The sequence below is a fragment of the Anastrepha obliqua genome, chromosome 2, assembly GCF_027943255.1.
Source record: "Anastrepha obliqua isolate idAnaObli1 chromosome 2, idAnaObli1_1.0, whole genome shotgun sequence".
Lineage (NCBI taxonomy): Eukaryota > Metazoa > Arthropoda > Insecta > Diptera > Tephritidae > Anastrepha > Anastrepha obliqua.
In genome coordinates, this window is record NC_072893.1 from 91570282 (window position 1) to 91595411 (window position 25130).

The following is a 25130-nucleotide window of genomic DNA, read 5'->3' on the forward strand; positions in this document are numbered from 1 at the left end:
GGGTGATGAAAAATGGATTCATTACAGCAATTCAAAGAAAAGAAAGTCATGGGGACTGCCCGGTCGCATCGGCCGAATATTCACGCTACGAAGGTTATGCTATGTATTTGGTGGGACCAAGTTGGTGTTATTTATTATGAACTGTTAAAACCAAGCGAAACCATCACTCGGGATCGGTATCGACTTTAATTGATGCGATTGAGCCGAGCACTGAGCGAGAAGCAGCCGCAATACGCGGAGAGGCATGAAAAAGTGGTTCTACAGCATAACAACGCTCGGCCAAACCCGTTAAAACCTGCCTGGAAACACTGAAATGGGAAATCCTACCCCACCCGCCATATTCTCCAGATATTGCGCCTAGTTGACCAGCAGTTCCATTCATATGAAGACATCAAAAAATGGCTGGATCCGTGGATAGCCTCAAAAGATGAATAGTTTTTCCGCGACGGTATACGAGATCTATCAGAAAGACGGGAAAAAGTAGTAGCCAGCGATGGGCAATACTTTCAATGATTCACTAATCACAATTTTTTCAGAATAAAGTTGTATTTTCATCATATTTGCGCACCTAATAAATAAAAAAAGAAGGGTTTTGAGTAACGAAAAATTGAATTTTGCCCCTAACACGCTCCATTGCTTGCATGTTTGTATGCGGCAGCTTTCTGATGCAAAAGCTCTGGTATGATTGACGTGAGATGTTAACAAAAATTATAAATTTTCAGATAGGATGATTAATTTTGCATCACCTTTTATATTTTCTGCATCCTCTCAAACACTTTGTTTTGGTTCTCTTTTAACTATAAATCATTTATTATTTTAAGATTGAGCCATTTTCCATTTGCTTGTTATACATAAATTTGTATATAACCGTAACAAATATCAATATTTGTGTTTTTTTTTTAATTTACGTATTATCAAAAGGTACATAGTGAACGCTTTCAGCGCATAAAGCGAAGAAGATGATGTACATTTAATATAAAATATGATAGTATAAAATAACAAAATAATCGTAATATATACATATAAAAGTACAGTAGGGTTGAAGGCATCATTTACCTAAAGCAAAGAAGTTAAAGTATTATAGAATATGTATATAAATATATGTACATATGTACATACATATAGGCAATAAGTGAAATATATATGTACATAGACATTTTATTTACAATGTTCGCCATAAATAAGTTAATTCCTTATTATTAGCGAAGAAGATGTTGACGTTGTTTCATAGTTGTTGCTGTTGCTGCACAAGCCTTTCGTTGAATCATTATTTGTAAGTCCCCTGTATCTTTTTAGCATTTGCGTGTGTGCGTACCTATCTTTGTGTATATGCATATGTGCTAAGTGTCTGTGTGTGTTGTTGCTTTCTTAAATATGCAAATTTCGCTATGCGTCTGCATAAATTTTTAGCTAAACATTAACTAAATTTTTATTTATTTTCTCATTCTTAACCTTTGACCTGTAGGTTCCATCACCACTCTTGTTATCATTTTCCATTTGATTGCTGCCCTTGAAAGGAATTTTATCTAGCCATGCGTTTCTTGTGGGTCTTATGAGTGCCTTAACCCAGTGGATTAGTTGTGTCAAACGACACTTTGGGAACGAAACCATTCTCTCCCTCTACTGTGTAGGCAACGGTCATTAGGCGTCCATCTGGTAGCCATACGGAATATTGGCCAGAAACCTATCAAGTTTTTCAAGTTTTCGTAATTAAGTTTCTATTTCATAGAAACTAATGGAGCAAACTTACTTTTCCCGCAGCATCACCCGCCTCATTTTTGTTGAAGAATAATTCTTTCTCAGGATCCTTAACCTCGTATTGGTATTCATACTGAAAAGGAAAAATAATAAATAGTTCAAATACATTCCATTAATATGTAGATTTAGATTTTATCTGGCGCAACAAGTTGTCGTTTTAAATACATTTTTCCAGTAGTTAACTTCACTTTTTATGTGAAAAATGTTTCTTCTTAAATTACACTTTAATCATCTACACCATTTTATCTGACATTAGAAAATGCAACGGTCAGAATTATACCAAAAGCATTAGAACGTTTACCTCGCCAATGAAACCATTGGATTGTAATTCGTTGAATTATATGGATGCCTTCATATAGCATGGCGAAAAGATTACAGAGGTGTGGTGAGAAGATTTCCGAGCGTTGACGGGCTTTCAGCGAACTTTAAAGAATCAGCTGATTCGCTGACGTTAATGGGTCATGACAGCGTTTGAACAACGACTGATTGGACGAGTGTGTGATACACGTGAAATGAGCGGGCAGAATTTTACTGCCAGTAGGGTGTTTAATTTTGCTCCGCCTTGTAGCTTCTACATTATTCACCTTGGCTTATATATAAATGTTGACTTTTCTAATCATTTGGTTATTACCCAAGGAATGCTTTTTTGGGAGAGTTTCATTTAAATTAGAAACGAACACAAATTAGTGCATGCTTTGGCTGCTTGTTTGAGGGCTGTAGAAATGTATTTTGCCTTGTATTTAAGTATTCTACTCCTACCTCTTTAGTTTAGAAGTCATATAACTGAACCATTGCTTATAATATAGTTTTGAAGAAATTATATAAAAGAATTAGCCTGTTTGAAACCTAGTTTGGTATTAAACGTTTCGGAGAGATCCTGGCCACATCTGACGTAGGGGGCGGTTTTTCTCCACTGCTGGCGAATGTAGAGTGGTTAAATTCTGAGTGATTTTATATCGATATAGTGATTTTTATTATATTATTCTATATTCCACTGACTCTGAATTTCTTGAAAGATGAGCAGGATTGTTGTTAAAGGGTGCATAAGTAAAACTATGTCTATACAAACGAAGCTGTCTATGCCTCGAATTGACTTTAATTTATTTTGCTATTAGAATTTCTTAACCAGAAACCCAATAAGGGTTAAATGAAAGAAAAGTTGTCAAATTGGCCAACTTTATTGGTGCTGTTTGCTTTCGCAAGTCCCGGCGACGATAAGGCCAATAGTTCGCAGAAAAGCCAGTATGGAAAACCTGAATGTATGTTAAACAAAAATAGGTTCACATAAAATAATTAAAAACAAAAATTACATATATGCATAAGTACATATACATACCTATGTGTTATCATCCAATTTTGGTTTTGAAATTTTTTTTTATGAAATAAGAAAAAAACACAGTTTTAGTAATGGAAGTCTTTATTTTGACCTTTAGGGGTCCATTGCTTGTCTGTTCCTATACGACAGCTGCTTAGTTTACAAGTATCAAATATGATTGACGTCGACACCATTTGTAAGAATTATAAATTTTCCGACAGGGTGATTAATTCTTCTTCAGTAATTACAAGCTAATGTGAATTGCCGTATCTCATATGCAAGAAAATTATTTTGAAGTTTACCTTGCTGCAAATGGATATTTAAAGTTAAGAGTGCAACATTTCTTTAAAATATGGAATTGGATGTTACAGCCTCTACAGCTTCCTATTTTCAGGCTTATTAGATCAAGTGTAAAAAATGCGACAACAATAACAGCAGACCAATCGGACCATAATTTTTTGTGGGTATACATACTTCTGTGATGCTGGACTACAATTACCAAAGGTTATACTTAATAGAATTCGATGGAGTTCTCTATATAAACTGTTGCAATAATTGTTCAGAGATCACCCATTTTCATACTCTTGCTATTTGTAGAAAAATTTTAGAAAAAAATATTTATGAATAAACTGCCAACCCATTTCTTCTGGTTTGAGTTAATTTTAACACCTCTCTAAACAGTTAATTTTAATGTTCCAAATATAAGTCTCCCACACTTCACTATTTTGCGTATCGGCTTAAGTAAGACTGTCTAAAGGCACGAATGTTCCAATTAAGAAAACGCTTGCTGAATTAAATTCCTTCTTTAATTCCTTAGACTTTGCTTTTCAAGGTAGGCTTCTCGTAATACTTTAATGTTTTATCTTTGTAATAATCCTACTTAATTTAATTGCTTTTATAATCATTCTAATTTATTCTTAAGAAGTTTTAGTAGCCTGCAATGATATGGGTATGGTTGCCCCAGACTAAATAAAAAAAATTGAAATTAACATAATATAATTGATAAAAATCATGTTAAATCATACGTAAATGCAGACGCATATCAACATCCTGATAACATCAAACGGATTCATTTTAATAATTTAACTAATTTGACCATAATTAGAAAATTTTGAAACATATAGCCAACAGAGAGGTCGTTGGTTCGAATCTCGGTGAAAGCAAAATTAATAAAAACATTTTTCTAATAGCTGTCGCCCCTCGGCAGGCAATGGCAAACCTCCGAGTGTATTTCTGCCATGAAAAAGCTCCTCATAAAAATATCTGCCGTTCGGAGTCGGCTTGAAACTGTAGGTCCCTCCATTTGTGGAACAACATCAAGACGCACACCACAAATAGGAGGAGGAGCTCGGCCAAACACCTAACAGAAGTGTACGCGCCAATTATTTATTTTTTTTTAGCCAACATCTATCTTACTTATTTTATGTAATAAATTTAATTTTTTAGCTGCTCTAAACAATGGCAAACTTGCATGTATTTCTGACGTTTTAAAGTTAAAAATCTACAATTCGGTGGCGGCTTAAAAATGTAGGTATATTCTTTTATAAGACACCAGAAAACGTAATGCAAATTTGAAGAATAAACAGAGCTAAATTCCTAACAAAGGCCAAACTCCTCCGATAATTAAATATACATATATATTTATCTCCCTTCATCGAATCAAGAAAGATCTCCTTACAGCATAACTTAGCTATTTCTATCGTTTCTATATATGACTTGAACGGGATTTAAAAATTACTTAATCTGAAGAGTTGCTTAAACGTGGTGTAAGTTAAAAAAAAATATACGTTTTGATTCTCACTACATTTTAATGATTAAATGCTTTTTTAAAGAACAGTTCTCACTATTACTACTATGTACAATACACATTTGATTTATTCCCATGTTTACTCTTTGTAATAAATATAATAATGGCTAAAGGTTGTTCTTTTAAGTAAATGCATATACTGGTATATGATAATAATTTCGGATTTGTCTAAAAAGAGACAACATCAGACACTTTTGTGAAAATTCTCTGATTTGAGAAATTAATAATAAAATAACTGAAAACTAGTATAAGAACCACAATGGTTGCGCTCTTTTGGAGAGATTTTAACTTAAATTCATTCGTCAGATTCATTTACGATGAGTTCTTTCTCAAGCTTTCATTTTTCTAACCTAAAAGCTCTTAGCGAATCCCCTCCGGCGAAGCTCTCGACTTCACATTAAAAGACAAAAAAAACATGATTACCGCAAATGTGAGTATATGAAAAGCAAAAGTAGAAAAGGTGAAATTTTTGCTAGAATAAAACAAGAAAAAAAAAATTAATATATCGCTTGTGATGATGCGTTACTAAAAAAAATATCGATATTAGTATCAAATGATGTATCATATCAAAGGTGAGAATCGATACTAATATCTATATCTGTTTAATCTTTGTTTGTATTGGTGTCGAAAGCCGTGGTAGCCCAATGGGTTGGTGCGTGACTCCCATTCGATCGTGCCCGGGATCAAACCTCCACGAAAAGCTAATAGCGGTCGTTCCTCGGCAGGCAATGGCAAAGCTCCGTGTAAATTTCTGTTATGAAAACGTTTCTTATCAAAATTCATCTACCGTTCGGAATCGGCTTAAAATTGTAGGTCATTCATGTGTGGAAACACATTAAGATGCTCACCAAAAATAGGAGGAGGAACTCAGCTAAACATCCAATAAAGGGTGTAAGCGCTAATTACATATATATGTATCGAAAAAAAAAGAATCGATACTTTACGCTGTTAAAACTCGCTATTCGGAAAATAAGAGTGATTATATGACTTTAGGTGATTCTTTACTTTTCGGTGGCGCCATTGCAGCCAGAATTTGATATCACTCGAAGATATCGTTGCACAAATTGTCTGCATAATAAACAATTATTGGGATTGATATCGGATACGAATGATCAAGAGACACGATCTTATGCAGGAAATACCCATATCGATATATAGGTATTAAATACCGATATCTCGATATGTATCTTGCTCATTTTCTCCAAAAGTGTCACAATCAAAACACATTTTTTAGCTAACCATGCAGAAATGACCACAAATGGAGGGACTTACAGTTTCAAACCGACTCCGAAAGGCAGATATTTTTTTATGAGGAGCTTTTTCATGGTAGAAATACACTCGGAGGTTTTGCCATTGCCTTCCGAATGGTAGTCTCGCACCAATCTATTCGGCTACGGTGGCCGCCATTTGTGGAACAACATCAAGACGCACACGACAAAGGAGGAGGAGCTCGGCTAAATACCCAAAAAGGGTATACAAATATATTATGCAGAAATGACCACAAGCTCTTATTTTATGCTGTGTAACAACTTCATGCTGATATTTATTAACAGTATCTCATTAGATAAAAATATGTCGTTCCTTTCACTGAAGGATCCATAGTGAATTGAAAACTTTGGATAGTAACAGCCTTTCAGGAAATGAGCGAATCTGCCTAAGGCGCTTTTTGATTTCGATTAATAACATTTTTCATACTGTTAATGCGAAATGTGTAATTTTTTTTGTTTTTATAATATTTGAGGAATTTAATATATAAGGTAGAAGGAAGAATAAAACACTATATTTTTTGTTTACAGGTTAAAACATTTTTTTCATAAGGTACTCTAATATGTTTTAACTAAATTTCCAGAACCGTACGCCAGGTTCACTTGTCCATGGTTCGATAATAAGAAAATAGATTTTTTATACTTGACTTTTTTAAACTTCGGATTTATCTTTTTTTTGTTGCACATTTTTCTAACTATTGGATCTATGTTTAATTGAGCGCAGCCCTGCTAATGCTAATACATAATTAACTTTGGCTGTAAGCTAATAAGTAAATGTTGACAGCGTAATTTTGCTAAATTTTCTGGCGCTTACTCGCTGTAGTTATTGCTCAAAACAATACGAGTACGAGTAGGTATGTACTTAATTCACTTTGCAATCGCGCTTTTAAATTAATTGTTGCCAGCACGAAATGTCAGTTTCGTTCTTAAATTTGTTGTTATTTGTGTGCAATTTACTCATATATGAATGATTTGATCAAGTATGTATGTATGTATTAATATGTATGCATATTAAGCCTATGAAATTACCGGCTCGGGCTGTTCCGGCGCCTGTGGTCGTGCTTCTACCATCAGCACACAAGCAATCAGCACAGCCAACGCGATATACGACACTCTGACTGATAAAATTTCCATTTTTTATCCCTGTGCTTTTATCCTTTTAACGATCGTCGCGTTTGAGTTAGTTTTTTTAATTTTTGCTTCTTGACTCTATAATAGATCCTCCGTCGCTGCAATCGCGGTTTCCACTACTTCTAACTGCGTCTGTAGCACTAAAGTACGAGTGTGAGTGTCGATTCACTACTTCACTCTTTCGTTCACTTTTTATTGCCTATCCGTATTCGTACTCGAGACGCTTTTAAATCGTACTGACAGTTCGAGCCGTTGCATTTGTCTTTTATATGAGAGGTTGGTGCAAATGTGCCGCGCATCGTATAGGTCAAAGGTGTTGAGGAGAAGCTACAGTAGTAGTGGTGGCAGTTGCTGCGGCTGCGGCGGCAGCGGTGACGGCGATGACGACGGCAACAACAGAAGCCACCAAAAGCCGGTGATGATACACTCGCCACTTCGCTTCTAACACTGTCGGTTTTGTTATTAGTGTAGTCGTTCTTGTTGCAGTGAGGTTCAACTGCTATGCCGCATCCATAACAATGGCCCAATCTATTGCATGAACATACACATATACATCGGTTTGACTGGGGATTGCACTCGATCCGCAAAACCTATCACGTCTGTACTCCTCTGCGGGTCTACATTTAAGTTGGATTACTTTGTTGCTATTGATGATGGTTTTAACATTGTTATTGCTGCAGAAGTATTCCCCAACCTCATCCTCCTACATACATATGTACGTGCATATATTTGAATGCATACATACATACATGCACGTTAGCTATGGAGTTTTGCTCACAGTAGTTTTAGTTGAAATTATTATTGTTGTTGCTAACTACTTTGCCAGCTTTTTGCTTTGCTATGGTTTTGGTCAGCTAAACTTCAGTGGCTAGGCGCCTTTAACTGGCAAACTCTTGCACCTTCAGCACTCTAAGAATGCTCGCTCAAATGGTATAAGTAAGCTACTCTTACCGATGCTCATGTGCTGGCCATTGTGCATTGATTCATATGACTAGAATATTTTAATATGTTAATCAATTGGTTGCTTGCTTAGTATGAGCAGAATCCTATAAGTTCGTATATGTGTATGTGTAAATATACATGTAGATGTATGTGTGATGTACATTCAATTTTTACCTCCATAGATGAGCATTGACTATTTTTATTGCCTTTGTTTTTACATGAATCTATTTGAAATGTTGTTTGCGTTTGATTTATTAGAAAACTTGATAAGAAAATATGTACGTACATGCCTCTGTACTTACATATACATATATACAAATATAAGTGTTTGTATGTAAGGATATTTTCGTTAAGATTCAATTGCTTATCCGTCACTGCAAGGTGTACACCATTTTCATAAACGGAGTGAATTATACTTGTATATGTGAGGTGAAGGGAAAATAGTTTCTCTTATATAATTTATCATACCATATTTCAAATGAAAATGTTAGCCATCTTATCCATTTAAATCCATATACAAATCTTCAACGACATTTATTTCTTGATATGAAAATTCAAAATTCGGTCAAAACTGCGACTTTTGTTCTGCTAAAGTTTATCCAATTGGAAGTTGAGGCTTCAGTTTTTAACAGCGAGTACAGTAGTTGGTGCATCACCGGGCACTGGTGAAGGCCAACACACGGGAAGCATATGGAGTTTTCCTCTAAAGACTTATGTGTCAACTGCAGGCACGAGGGGAAGTGCAGAGTGTTGAACACTTTCTCTGCCACCTGACACACTGTGTAAACTCATACTTCATTGGATGCCACACAGACGTGGAACACGCAGCCGTCCACAGTATTTCATCGTTTATTAGCGAGAGGAATTTAGCCCCTTTACTTCCTCATAGCGAGTGTAGCCTAAAAGTCTTTTAACAGCGAGAAATGTTAAAATGAATGAAGTATATTACTATTACTGTAGGTGTATCTACGATATGGTAACGACGCGTAGTAAGATTAAAATTCAGCTAAGGACTGCCATAGCCGAGTAGTGATTCCCGCTACCATTCGGTAGGTTAGGGACCGAAAGCCACACGGAGGCCGTGGAACATAAAAGTATAATATAGAAGCAAGTTTTTTCTAATACGTAGCGTTGATATGCATTTCCGCCATAAAGAAGCTTCTCAAAAAAATCTTAGGTTTCTTCATTTGTAGGATAACAAGAATACGCACACCACAAATTGAAGGAGGGAAGACGGTCAAGCACCTTTTAAAAGAAGTGCCCACCAATTATATAATATATGTAAAGGGTGGTTAAATTTCAAGGGCCGATGTTGAATGTGAACCACACCTAAACGTCAACGACACCGTTGGCCTTCTTTCTTTGGGGTTATTTGAAAGAAAAGGTGTACGTCGATAAGCCAGTAACAATTCAAGAGCTAAAAGATGAGATAATTCGGCACATTAACGGTATAAAACCTCAATTATGCCTCAGCGTCATCGAAAATTTGGATCAGCGTATTGAGGTGTGCCGCCGAGGCCGCGGGGGCCATTTGGCCGATATTTTGTTCCATACGTAATCGCCTTACCAATGTTATCATAATAAAGAGAAATGACAATAATTTCCTAAAAAAATCTATTTTATTCAAAATCAACACCGGCCCTTGAAACTTAACCACCCTTTATATTCACTACAGATGTGAAGGTGAATTGAGGTGAGGTGAAGTAAAGTGATTTGAGTTAAAGAGAGTTTAGGTGATTTATTCCGTTTTGAGTTTTTCGATCAGCTTATAACGGATAAAAAATGAGTTGTTTTTGTTTATTAAAATAATAAGCATTATATTTAATGAAATACATGAAACTTAAAAAATAATCATTATTTCTGGTAAAAAAAAAACACTAGATATAATCAATATTTCTGAGCGAAAAAATAACACTCGAAAAATTAGTTTTATATTTGATCAAACAAATTTAATTCGTTGTATGACTGTATTTTTGGAACAATACAAAACAACTCGGGAAGTTATTATTATTATTGATCTCAAATTGTAAAATTTTAAAATAAAATCTTAAACTGTTATTTCTTTAATAAAATTCATAATTGATTACGGTCGCTGGGTAGTTGTTTCGCAGCTTTTGTGTCATATTTGTAAATAATATAATATTATATAAAACTCTTTCGTGTATGTGTTACAAGAATGAGCATTTTTTGGGATGAAATTCGGTGCATTTTGTATACAACTCGGCTATTGCAATTACTGCTAGCCAGAATAAGGTTTCATATCATATTATCATTGCTTTGTATCTTGGAAGTCTTTCTTTTCTTCTGTATTACATGGAACACGAACTGGCTTTTGCTTTGTAAGTCTCTAATTTTGCGCCTAGTGAGTTTATTTGAGGCGTTTGAGAAATTGTCATGTTTTATGTTTACTTTAATCCCAAATAAGATTTGAAAAATTAACAAATCATGCCAGTGTTCTATGGTAATCTGATTGTTAGAAATTTGTTGAACTTATTGGCTTCGCGGATAAACTAAACCAAGTCGATTATATTAAAGTTTTGTTAAGACCTACTCATCCAACCTTGAAAGGTAAATGCTTTATAATCTTGAAATTCGTGGAGGTTATTATATCTTCTATGAAGCTTGATGTCCGCAGAATGCTAAAAACACTAAATCCGCTTCGAATTCACCTTGAATAAAATTAAATCTGCTTGTTGGTGTTTCTGAGCGTTTGTTTGCCATCAGTGCTGTATCTTGTTCTAAATATTTCCCTGATTGGAATTTTATTTAAATGTATTGCAACTCTTTATTTTACTTGTTGCATCGCGTTCTGACCTTGATCGCCATATATGCAGAATACCGGCATACACATTAGCTGATATATGCCCATACATTAACAAAACTCGGTTGGTCTTGATACCGTTAAGAACTTATTACATATACATACATATTTCGTTTTAAAGTAGAGATTCAGGCACGTGGCGCTTAGTTGATGTTCTATGGATGCACCAATGTGTCACTGCACCTCTTTACATACACTCTTATATGCTCAATTGTGGTACATGTTCATGCTACAAATATATGTACCTACATACATACATATTCACGCTTTTGGATACATCTCACTGGTTGCTGCGACGCCGTTCGATACGATGCGGTGCAATTCTATTTGGCCAACTTGAGATTCCCAAATGTCAACTATCTATTTGCCATTTAGTTTGATTATGGTTACCTTTATATTTGTTGTTGTGTTGTTAGTATGGTCATTGGTGTTGTGTGCGAAGTAATTATTAATTTTAAATGCTATTGAAGCATTGGAGAATCGTTTCAAAGCCAAACAAACATACATGCACACATACACACGCATAAGTAAATAAATGTATGTATGCATTTACATGCATATGCAACCCAGTACTCATTTACTATGTAGTAAGTTAATAATGGCGGCCGCCGTAGCTGAATGGGCTGGTGTGTGAGTACTATTCGGAATTTAGAGAGATCGTAGGTTCGAGTCTCGGTGAAACACCAAAGTGAAGAAAAATGTTTTTCTAATAGCGGTCGCCCCTCGGCAGGCAATGGCAAACCTCCGATTGTATTTCTGCCATGAGAAAGCTCTTCACAAAAAATATCTGCCGTTCGGAGTCGGTTTAAAACTGTAGGTCTCTCCATTTGTTGAACAACATCAAGACGCACGCCACAAATAGGAGGAAGAGCTCGGCCAAATACCCAGAAAGGGTGTACGCTCCAATTATATAATATATATGGGGCATTCTTTCTCAACGGGAGACCCCTATCTGTCCAAAAATGTTTTTGACCTAGAGAGTTCTAATAGGGCTTAAAATTTAGCTCTTTTTATCTACTTTTCAATACAGAGTGGCCAAAAACGAAATTGAAGATGGCTCATTTAATATGGCTAAAAATGTAATCAAAATTCATTAAATTCATTCTAATAACCTATACTAAAAAATTCATTTCAACGGAAAGAGTTGTACGAGGTCTCAAAATTTAGCTAATAAAGTTTACTTTAAAATACAAAATGAAAAATTTTAAAATCCAAGATGGCGGCCACAACATGGCGGCTAATTTTTTAAAACTCCTCAAATCCAATTAAAATGTATAATATTACTCGGGGGTTTTTTGGGTCGCTGATTACAAATCTGGTGTTAGATTTCCAAATTTCAAAATGGCGGATCCAATATGGCGGACGGATTTTTGAAAAAACTCATGAATTCGCATGAAACTCGTTACTCAGGGGGGAGACCCCCGTTGAGAAAGAATGCCCCATATATATAATACATATATATATATATATATAAATTAATAATGGCATACTATCTTGTGCAAAGCGTCCTCAACAAACTCGCCATTAGCTCTGCTTTTGTGATTTAGGACAAGAAAAGACGTCACTGTTGACAGTTTTAATTTCGAAGAAGTACGGAGCTTCGTTTATTTGGGTACAGATAATAATATCAGCCTTGTAAGGATAATCCCTCAGACTAACAAATACTACTTTGGACTAAGTAAACAGTTGAGTAGTAAACAAAAACCGAACTTTATAAGTCTCTCACCATTTCCGCAGAAGCTTCTATGATTCGGTCCTTGGAGTGTTGGAGAGAAATAATTAAAGGAAGCGTTGAGGTTAATTATTTTTATACGCTTTTAGCGAATCCCTACTGGTCCATGGATTAATTTACAATGCCAATATGGATTTACTTATATATAGGCAGGCTTTCTCAGATAGTTAAATACGTTTCAGACATTTAGGAATTATAAGCACAATATAGATATTTGAAATACAGTAAATCCTGCCTTCTGCGAAAGTTCCAAGAGTAGTACAACCAACTCTGTTTTTATACGTTCCTTAGAAAAACGTGTAAAAAATCAATTACAAAATATATATGCGACATATAATAAATTTGGGAATATTTTTCACAACATTAAAAAATCGTGTAAGATGAAAAAACTCGAATTATTTTCCCAAAAAACGGTGCAATAAATCTATATTACAAAGTATTTATAAAACAAAAACAGTTCATTTTTATTATTGTATAATATAAAAAAAATTAAATTAGTGTATTAATTGCTCCTTCGTAGCAAACGTGCACTTTTATTACGAATATGAGTTTACTTCTGCTCAAATATGAACGAGACGTTATCAATAAAACGGTCCGCGGGTGACATATGGCAAAAATAAATTTTTTGTTTTTTGGTAGGACTGTTATAAGCTTACATGGCAAATTTCAGCGTGATATGTCACATAGTTTGTTTTCTGTGCTACTGTAAGCAAGTCAAGCTCGAGTGTGTTCTTCGAATTTAACGATGGAAATTCAAAGAATTTGTTTGAGATTTTGTTATTCCAACAAAATTTCGGCTTCAGACGCCTTAAAAATGTTACAGACAACCGTTTATTTGATAACGTCTCGTTCATATTTGAGTAGAAGGTATATGCCAGATATGTCCAGCACATTTGCCGTGTTTTATTTAAATTATTAACGGTTCCGTTGGTTTTTTTCGTTGGAACAAAGCCTTTTATTAGTGACTGTTTTTTGCTTTCTCGGTGGTTTAAAGGTGGTTACAAGGAGGTTTAAATTAGTTACCCTATACGAAAATTTAGAATTTTTTCAAATGACGTCGCACAGTCGTATTTGGCACTTATGAACTAGACAGTTACAGTATACAAATAGAGAAGCAATGGACACGTAAAGGTCAAAATAAAGATTTTCATCCTCGTTTCTCAAAATTATATTTTTTATTTAATAAAAAATTATTTAAAAACAAAATAGGATTTACTTAATAATGCATTCTTTTAGGAATTACGTTTTGTTTAAAAATAAATTTTTGTTTTGAGATTTATGCAAGAACGAAAAATTCGTATAAAACAATTTAATAGTGGACCGTGTTATTTCAAAATCGTGTTAAAAAACAGAGAAAAGTGTACATATCTTTTGATTTTTAAGAAACCGAGTGCAATATAGCAATACCCCGGTACCTGTAACACATTCAAACTTATAAGACACTGTTTGGTATTTGGACTGGCAGTATCCCACAGGGTTGCTAATAGTTCACATTGCTATTTGCACAAAAAACATCTTTGGTAGAACTTCCAAGGCTGATAATTAGTGGAAGAATTTAATCAAATGTTCCAATCGCGAGCATACTTTTAGATTATATCCGCAGCCACCTCAAGTGAATCCTGCTTTGCTGTTATGTTTGCTACGAATAGCGTTGCAGGGACACTCACCTAGTCCTATCAACTTCATACGCGGTTCATCCAGTGCTAAGTGGGAGATGGTTCGAGCGTTTACTGCAAAAATAATGCTACAACTTCAATTCATTGAATGAGAGCGCAAGGCCTAGCAGCAGCAGCAGCTAAAGTTGGAAGTATGGCATGGAGTTGAACAGTTTTTGAACAACACGACGACAAACCCTGACATTTGAATCAATCACGCTCAACAACATCAGACAGAAGACAAGACGATAGTTCGTAAATACTATAGTTCTCGTAAAATCTTCATACGTCCACAAGAGAGGGCCTTGGACGCTAGTACCGGTTTGTGTCAATAGACATAAACTCGGCGCCACTTATATGAAATGCTTACAGCGGTTCCAGGGTGGAAACCAGTCGAGGAGGAGGAATGTTATTGTGTTAGTGGGAGCATGCCCCACTTACCACTGGTGCAACGGTGCCTTTTATGATGTTTCTGACACTTTGATTTTAACCCCGCTAAAAAAAGGTAGGCAGCCCAAGGGCCTATATTATTCTGTCCTTATTATTATTTTGAGAAAAGAGTGCATTTTCAAAAGGGATGCCCCAAATGATAACATGGTTTGTTGGATAGATTGTTGTAATATGTATAAAAAGTTCTTGAACATATACTTTAAAATCTCCGCGCTGTTCCCAAGAAAAATCGTAGCTACGGGCCTGGGATACGCTGACAGAACTGAACAAAGCTTAAAGTGCTTACGGGGTTTCTCTGCATAACCTATTCTTATGTATGAAAATTAGTACTTGAATAATTTTAGTATTAATATAAATAATGCGGCAGAAGCGACGTTTGAACCATTATTGTAGTATAAACTATACCCAGTAGCTTTTTGAAAACTAACCGCAATGATGTGGCGGACAACAACAAATATACTAAGAAACCAGAAAAAGGCAACGGAACAACAAGAAATATCGCTGAAACAATGATAAGGTGAACAAAGTTGAGCAACTTTATTGTAGTTTTAGTTTTTCTTTTGTCCCACCGCATATTTTATTGGTTTTTTTCTAAATACAAGCATAATACTCGTGCTTAGTTGGTCACAACCATCAATTCTTTATTTAACATAAAGCAAAAATGCTGTATCCGTGTAAATTCGCGAAATATGCTCACAGCGCGCGTCTCTTTAATGCCATGATAAATATTTTTTATGTGGATTTATTTTTGGTTGCTTGGCTGACTTACTGACTGGCAGCATGCCTGCCTTGGGTCCCCATTTGCCACCACCGCATGTCGCTCCAAATGGCCAAAGAAGAAAAAGCAGAAGACACTTCTTGAGTCGTGGTGTCCGACTCAGGTCTTACCAAGTATCGATCGCATCATAATAGAATATGTATAAATTTTTTTAACGTTGCGCTTTGCCAATGCCTTACTGTGTCACTAAGCGGCATCTTCTAAATTCTCTGGTAACCTAAAGTGGCAGCGCACAGATTTCTTATGCCAGGTCAGCCGCAAACGTTAGCAGATTTAAATTTCGGTATTTTTGGTATTTATAGCTGATTTTGTTTGCCTTCTTCTCAATTGCTGAGCAAACTGTTTTCCTCTACAATTTTTATTTGACTGCATTTTGCGCGATGTGATACACCCTGCGCCCCCGCTTTTCCAGTAGGTCGCACGCTTTTAAGAAAAAGGAGCGCTGGGCTCGCGTGTAGTTGACAGAAAATGTTGTAACACACCGTGCTGAAGAATTGTCGGCGGCAGCGGCATGTAACCTTCAAAGTCGTGCTTAGGTGCGGCAACAACGACACGTTCAAACGACCGCAACCACAACAACACAAACAACGATCGTCAGGGCAACAACAATAATAAATATATACCAGCATATCTGTTATGTACATATATATGTATGTACATATTTACATACATACTTTCATATTAACGTCAACAATCCATCGTCGACTTCAGCTTCGCCGTCAGCATTTCGGTGGTGCGCCAACTTTGCTACCTTCATTCATCACTCCTTTGTGTTCACTGTGCGGCAAGCGCCACCGCAACATATGCTTCCCGTGAATAGTTGCAAGCTCACTCACTGACACACTCACCCAATTTGGTTCACCAATTTGATGTTTTGGCTGACAGGCAGGTACGAGTACCAACGGCAGCAGCAGATATCGTCAGCGACAGTAAAGATGATAACGACACCCTTTTTCACATCCATACACCTGTGTTCAAAATAATAGTAATCCGAATTACCAGGTTTCAATTACTTTCGTATTTAACTCGTTTTTTTAGGTTTTTATGAATTTTATATACAACAAAAACTTTATAATTCAAAGCTCCAAAATATGTACAAATTCTCAAAAATTTAACAAGTTTGAAAAAATTGTAATCAAAATTTTTAACTTTTTAATCAGAATCTTAAGAAAATTTCAAGATAATAGCCTACTCAATTAAGTTTGAAGTCGCTCAAAAAATCGCATATATTTTTCACAATGCACAATTGCATGCGATGTTAACAATGTTTGCCCTTTCCTTTTTTTCTTTTAGATGACAAAAAATGCTCATCATCACCGCGAAAAAAAATTGTCAGAACTCAACGAAAAAATTGAGCCACTTGAAACTTGCACTTTGTTATATTAATGTTAACTGGGCTATAAAACTGTACACCGAAAATTCTGAATAAAAAGTTGGATATTTTAGTGTGTTTTTGTAATTTGTTAATTTTTGTAATTTTGGAGCTTTGAGTTTTATGGTTTTAGTTTTAGAACCCCCCATACTTTATAAAAACATAGAAAAAAATTAAATATTTGAAAAAAAAGTTAGAAGTTCATACTTCGGCGCGCTACTATTATTTTGAACACAGGTGTAGATTACTAGGCATGTTTTGCTTTAAGCATTACAGTGATGCTCATATGCGCAAGCATGTTTGCATATAGACCTTGTAGAATCGCAAATAGTAAATGCGTTGCGTTTTGAAATTTGAGCATTTGTATATACGAGTATGTGGGTTATACATATAATAAAATACTTAATTATTATACCCACATCACTGCGAATGTTCCAAATTTTAAACATTTCAAAATAATGCAATAAAGTTGTACGTATGTACTTACATGTCTGCTAGTTCTCACACCGAATTCGCTAAAGTTGTATTTGTTATTCGGTTAATTCGATCAACTTTTCTAATTAGCTAAAATGAAAATAAATTTTGGAAATCAGCTGACTGTTTATTTACGGAAGGAATAATTGTGACTGGTTGCTGTTGTTTCATTTAGGACTGACAAATATCTGAAATCTTTGAATATTTGACAATCACTGCAGTTGAAAAAATATATTAATCGAAGGTGACTTTAGCTAGTATGCTAATGGGGTACGTACCCCAGCATTTTTATAAAAATTAAATCAAATTAAGCCAAAACGTAGAAGTTAGTTTCTTCGCGGACTGTACTTGCTTTATCATATAAAAGGGAGCGTGCCATTATTCTGTTTTACAAAATTCTGGATGACAAAATTCTGTAAATTGCAAAAAAATTCTGCTTTTTAAAATTCTGCTTTTTTAAAATTCTGCTTTTTAAAATTCTGCTTTCTAAAATTCTGCTTTCTAAAATTCTGCTTTTTCAAAATTCTGCATGTTTAATGCGAAAAATTCTGCTTTATTCAAGTTTTGTGATTTTCGTCATACAAGAAGTAACAAAATAAACATTTAATTCATAAATATACATATGTATATGTTTAAGCGATAACAATATTTTAGTTTAGCCAATTACAATATTTTTTGCAATTCTTTTTAAATATGTAGTGTGACTTAATTCATTTCTTATTTTAATAATTCTTCGCAGCTGTTCGTTCTTTTTTTAGAAGAGTTCTACGCAAAAATACGGTGGATTGCGTAGCCGGAGTTGGACTGATGAGGGTTATTTTTTTGAAGTGCGGCCGAAGGCCGCCCACGCGAAAAGAAGTTCTACGCAAAAATACTGTGGATTCTATCGAAACTGAAGAAAAAATTATTATTATTATTTTTTATTTAATATCTCGAATAATAAAAAATAATAATAATAATAAATTAAATAATTACATTACCTCTTTAACATTGTTAACATTGTATTTTAATACAGAATTTTGAAAGCAGAATTTTAGAAAGCAGAATTTTAAAAAGCAGAATTTTGTTTTTAGAATTTTGTATAGACAGAATTTCGACACCAACCCCATATAAAATTAACTTTTACCCAAAATACTGATGTAGATAAAAAATGTGTATATAGTACTTTTTTCTTATACTAAAAAATATTGAGTTACATTTAATATGATTACAACACTGCACAGGATATGAAGCCCGTTCGGTCTTCTTGTTAGTATTACAAATTTTGTGACTTTCCCAAAAAATCTCTTTCTAGCCTACTTTAAATATGAAAAGTGATATTAAATATGATATTTGATTCTTCTATTTGCGGCATGAATGCATATGAACAATATGTAGAACAAAACCCGGTTTGGGTGGAAGAAGTTCTTCTGTCTGATTGAACGCCTGCACTTGATAAGGCAGACTGTCTATCATTGCATATCCAACATTTCTTGTTTGCTCATATTTGTAGCTTTTGGATGGTTCAAGACATCGACTAGTCATTCAGAGGTATTTTCATAATTGAGAATACAGACATTCCTAATGCATATACGAAATAGTTGTTTTTCTGGGAAACATATCAGCTACTTGTTGCAACCATTCATTGGTAGTAGCTTTAAAGCCAACGCGCAATTCTATTTGTTAAGGCAGATTCTAGTGACGTTTGTGAAACGACAGAGAAACCTTTCCCTTTCACTGCCTTCCAGGGCTCAAACACATGGGCACACAATATTTCACAATTTATTTAATTTTATGCATGCATTAATATAAACATTAATTATACAGCTCACCGAATGGCCCTGAGCTCGTATAATCGATTGAAAATTACAAAAAAAAAAAAAAAAAAAGCGATAACCGAAAAAGAAAAAAAAAACAAATTGAATTTATTTATTACAAATTGGAAGTTCTCATACTTTTAACAATTTCATGCAAACATTTAACAACAATAACCAGGGTGGAGTTCACAAACTGCATATAAAGTACCTACATAGCTGCGAATTGGCAATGGAAGGCAAAACCAGTGGGAATTGGTAAAAAAAATAACTTACCATATTCATGAACTCATATGGGATGTACCGTTATTTTTGATGAGATGCTGACTTGCCAAAATTGCTATTGTTGGTTAAGTGCAGCAACATTGTAATAAATACAAGGCAATAGGATTGCAATGGCACAAGATATCACATACGTACATATGTGTCTATAAGTAGGTATTATTCCAATTTACGTGAACTATGTAAAGTGTTTTTTTCTCATTTGCTTTTAAAGGGAGCATATGAGTAGACGAAAATATGCATATTCATGAGGTTAGCAACATTTTTGCATAACCAAAAGCCGCAAAAATTTGGGCGGTGCTGTGAAAAATATTTACATATATTTTTGCGCATTTGTTAATTTACTCACTTCGACATGTGAGCATATCCATATAAACGTACATAAATGTGCTGGAAAACATAATATTATATTGATTGACAGTTGACACTCTGACAAATTAATTTTTTGTTTTGTTTTATTCATTTGCAATAGTAACAAATAATTAATAATTAATGCGCTTATATATTTATATCAAAGTTCTAGCTACTGGCCTTCGGTTCCATCGATTTTCAATAAAAAAATTGCATTCTAGCTGCATAAGTTGTGTTGGAGTTTAAGAAATTCATCTGGTAATTTTCGATCACTCGAGAGTGTTGCTTTTAAATGAAAATCTCAAGCGAGGCAAAGTTGTCCCTTCTTGCACATTCCGATGCAGGAATATTCATCTCGTTTCTATATTAAGCAAACACTGACTCATCATTTAAATATATTACATTCGGAGAAGTATCATCGCCAATATAATATCATAATTAGCGTATTTTCTTTGGGTATCGCGGGGGTAAATTCTCGTTCTGTGTAAACCTTGAAATGAAACGTTTTTTTCCCGTTTTCATTACACTTTCAATTCGCGATCCGGGAAAAAATTAAAATAAGGCAAGCGTGTAAGTGCGAGTGTAGTTGCGTGTCTACAAAACTTTGTATACCCAAAAAGTTTCTAAAAATGTTTTTTAAAAAATTGAAGAGTTTGATGAAAATTTGAGATATTTTTTTAACAGCGCAAAGTGTTGAACTAGGCTTTATATGGTTATTGTAGTAGAATGAACTCTTCTTATATAAAAGTCAATATCAAGTCGAATCTTTGATCTTCTTGTGTTTGCGACTCCTTTTTTAAATTGTTAAATGAAACTGCCATTTTAATTTTTTAATTTACATTTTATTTTAGCTTTTTATTCATTACGTCACTCATCAAGTTTTTCTTGAATACATGTGTTCAAATTTGGTAAAAATTATTTAACAATCTATTCGTTTTATTTAAAAATTTCGTTTCATTTTATTTTTAATCTTTTTCAATATCTTCAATATTGGCCGCAGTTTGTAAATTTCGGTTATTTATTGTGTCTAATAAACCAGTAGTGGTGTCGTAAAAGATTGTTTCCATTAATACTACATTACTACATGCTCTTGTTCAACTAAGCTGCGTTAACAGTTGTAGTGTTGTGAATAAAAACCCGTTGCGATAAATTAAATTCAAATTATTTTTCTGTATTTATTTGAAAAACTGTCATAGCTTTTATGATATTTTGAAAAACAGTTTTTCAGGTTTTCATAATTAAAAATCAATATCAAAGCCTACTTTTTTCACTTTCACTTTTTCAGGCTATGTTGTAATTTTGCCGTGAGGAAAGTTGTTTGTGGGTGTGTGCGTAGTTTATTAAGGGGGTGTCAACTAATATATTAACTTCAACAATTACGAAAAAACAATTCTACTCGAAAAATGTAGTAAATATTCTAAAAGAGAACACTGGACCTCTTTGTCTGGGAACCACTGTATGCATCTCCATATGTATAATTAATATTTATGATTAATATTTCTTACCAAAGAAAAATAGCTTTTTTCAAGTATTTTCATTTCAAGCTTAAATATTTGTAGCTTATGAACAAACGTTTTTTTTTTTAAACGATTGGAAAAAGATAAATTGTATAATTGAATTTTCTAGGTAAAGTCATCTCCCTATTTGTAAAAGCTGTCTTTTTGCAATGTTTAATATATCACAGCATGAAATATTTGTAGGGGAACTAACATGTTCTTCAGGTTCCTCGAAGTCCTCTAAATAAACCTCATCGTTAGCGGATTTTGCCCATCGCGAAGTAGGCGTCTCAGCACTATCAACAAATTCCTATAAATATTAATTATTTTCAAAATAGGATTTAATTTACAACAAATTGTATCTTACCTTTCCTCATCACGAAATTTTTGGTCCAAATTAAACAAAATAATTATTTGCGACGCATTTTCTTTAAATTTACTTTAGCTTCCAAACAAATGTCATTTGAAATTTCAATTGCACACTTGCAAAAGTTTATGGCTACAGTGAAAACGGAACATTTTCCTTATTATGCGATTATCGTTTGTGAAAACCCAAATGAAAACTTTTTTTTCACCTCACGAGAACGAGAATTGACCCCCAGCTCAGTATTCTGTAGTAGTAACATAATAATATACATATATGCACATATAATTATATATGGATGCATTTTTCACAACATTAGGTCTGTTCATGAAACAAATAGTTTGTAACAATTGTTACAAATTATCACCTTTTGCTGTTCATGTACCAAAAAACTTGCAAAGTAGGGGAAAATGAGAGAGCGAAATAACATATCATTTTGAGTGGAAGTTGCAAGTTTTTACGGGAAAAATTTTTATTTATAAGAATTTGCAAGTGAGAATAACAGCGATCGCAAAGTAAAAATAAACACGAATTAAAATTTTCAAATTGCAATTGCCAATGGAATGCTCTTCATCTGACAGCGATGATGAAATGATATTATGTGATTCCGAAGGTCGTTGTTTTGCATTTTATTTGCGTTTTTTAATTTAATACGAGGTAGCACAAGTGAAAAAATATTTAATTTTTGGAATTTTTGCTGCCAACAATTTAATCAGCTGTTCGTAAAACTTGCAAATTGTTACTTGTTTTGCGTTCATTCGGCGATTTTCTTAAGTTTAGGCTCAAGTCGGAACCTCAACTCAGATTGGCTTCCAATTTAATATTTGGTAGTTTTTTAGGGGTTTTTACATATGTAGAGGATGTCCCAAAATATATTAATAATTTTAATAATAACGGCCACCCTAATATACATATATATTATATATACAGTAGGTTCTGTTTTTATGCGGTTTTGAAATAGTGCGGTTTTTTTTTAAACTACAAAATGTATGTCGACCTATCGGGAATTGTTCATATAAACAAGATTCTAAGCCAGCTAAGCATAAACTCATCACAGATTACATCAGAAATGCTAACCCTACAAGTATGGAACCGCCTGCATCACCATCCAGATCAGACGTGTACATTTCCTCAAGTGACGGAAGTGATTTTACGCCAAATCCTAAACGAATGCGCAACATGCGGGTATTGTCTGATTCTCTTTCTGACGATGTAAATTTATTTTTCGATTCTGACGTTTCTTAAATAAAGATATAATTTTCAAAAATACAATTTTTTGTTTATGCGATTTTATTTAATTATTTCAGATTCATGCGGTCTATGGAACGTATCTATAGTTATAATATGGGACTAGTACCCTTTTTTATGCGATTTTATTACATTGTTTCAGATTTATGCGGTTCTTAGCACTTTTGAAACGTATCTATAGTTTTATTTACTATAGAGCTAGTAGCTTTTTTTATGCTGTTTTTTTATGCTGTTTCTTGCGGAACGTATCTACCGCATAACAACAGAACCTACTGTATTTCAATGTATATATTTCAAAAGTCGCACTTACATGTTGTTTTAAACTATTGTAAAACACGTACAAATTTAAATTCCTTCAGGTTTCACTATACACAAAATACGGCTCTTAACAATTATATGAGTAAAATGGCATAATTTAAATGTCCACTGTGTGCAGGCCTATAGATAAATCCGCCAAACGATTCATGAATGCCTAATTGTTGAGAACGTCGAGATATTCATGTTGAAGGTTGTTCAGCAACACTTTGCGCTACAGCAGCAATATTCTCAATGGAACGTCCAGTTTTTGATCTTCCAATCCTTTTCCTATCCACGACAGAACCAGTTTCTTGAATTTTTGCACCAACCTTTGACTCATTTGGATGATTATTTCCACCAAACAAATCACGAAATTCACGATATGTTGTTCTTAAATATCGAGCATTTTCATAATAAATTGCAATAATTACCTTGTTGGAATAACAAAATTTCAAACAAATTCTTTGAATTTCCATCGTTAAATTCGAAGAACACACTCGCGCTTGATTTGTTTACAGTAGCACAGAAAAGAAACTATGTGACATATCACGCTGAAATTTGCCATGTAAGCTTATAACAGTCCTACCAAAAAACAAAAAATTTATTTTTGCCATATGCCATCCGCGGACTATTTTATTGATACCGTCTCGTTCATATTTGAGCAGAAGTATAACGCGTTGTTCTATCGTGCAAAATCGTACGTCTCTCTACTTGACAAATATGACATAAAAAAGTACTGTTAAGAAATTATTCACTACTGACATCTCGACCCTTTTGAGAGACCCTTTATAACTGGCGGGTACATCCTTTGTTGTGTATTGGGCCGAATTCCTCCTCCATATAATCGTATGTGTCTTGATGCTCATTCACAAATAGAGGAACCTACACTTCTGAACGGCAGAAAGGTTTTCTTGTGAGGAGTTCTTAGAGGTCACTTTTCTATCATTTGATTCTGCATACCCACGGCGGGCTTTGAAGTGGTACTTACTCACAAGCCCACAAACTTACAGTCTGAGCACTTTTAGTTAGGGTATTTTGTTGTAATTTGGGCGCAAATGATCGAGTGGTAGAGACATTTCGTCGTGGTACAACAGCATTATTTACGCGAGTTTATTGAGGGAGCGGTGATACTAGGTACCTAATTCATACAATAATATCTGTCAAGAAGAAAAAAGCTATAGCTGAAAAGTTTAGGGAGCGTGTCATTATTCTGTATTACAAAATTCTTGGTGACAAAATTCTGCTTTTTTAAAATTCTGCTTTTTAAAATTCTGCTTTCTAAAATTCTGCTTTTTCAAAATTCTGCTTTTTAAAATTCTGCTTTTTTAAAATTCTGCTTTTTAAAATTCTGCTTTCTAAAATTCTGCTTTTTAAAATTCTGCTTTCTAAAATTCTGCTTTTTCAAAATTCTGCATGTTTAATGCGAAAAATTCTGCTTTATTCAAATTTTGTGATTTTCGTCATACAAGAAGTAACAAAATAAACATTTATTCCATAAATATACATATGTATATAATTAAGCGATAGCAATATTTTAGTTTAGCCAATTACAATATTTTTTGGAATTCTTTTTAAATATGTAGTGTGACTTAATTCATTTCTCTTCGGCCGAAGGCCGCCCACGCGAAAAGGAGTTCTACGCAAAAATACTGTGGATTCTATCGGAACCGAAGAAAAAATTATTATTATTATTATTTTTTTTTATTTAATATCTCGAATAATAATAAAAAATAATAATAATAATAAATTAAATAATTGCATTACCTCTTTAACATTGTTAACATTATATTTTAATATAG

The 25130-nt window shown here is 34.1% G+C and overlaps 2 protein-coding genes across 3 annotated transcripts in view; one reads left to right on the forward strand and one right to left on the reverse strand.

Moving 5' to 3' along the window:
- LOC129238015 (probable ATP-dependent DNA helicase HFM1) overlaps positions 1 to 25130 on the forward strand; it is a 57479-nt gene that overhangs the window by 11971 nt on the left and 20378 nt on the right. The gene's annotated exons all lie outside the window — the stretch shown is intronic.
- Positions 792 to 7524, reverse strand: LOC129238016 (uncharacterized). Its single transcript, XM_054873045.1, has 3 exons — positions 7175 to 7524; positions 1751 to 1831; positions 792 to 1684 (listed from the first exon to the last, which is right to left on the reverse strand). The coding sequence occupies exons 1-3, from the start codon at positions 7277 to 7279 to the stop codon at positions 1562 to 1564; spliced, it is 309 nt and encodes a 102-aa protein (XP_054729020.1). The 5' UTR covers positions 7280 to 7524; the 3' UTR covers positions 792 to 1561.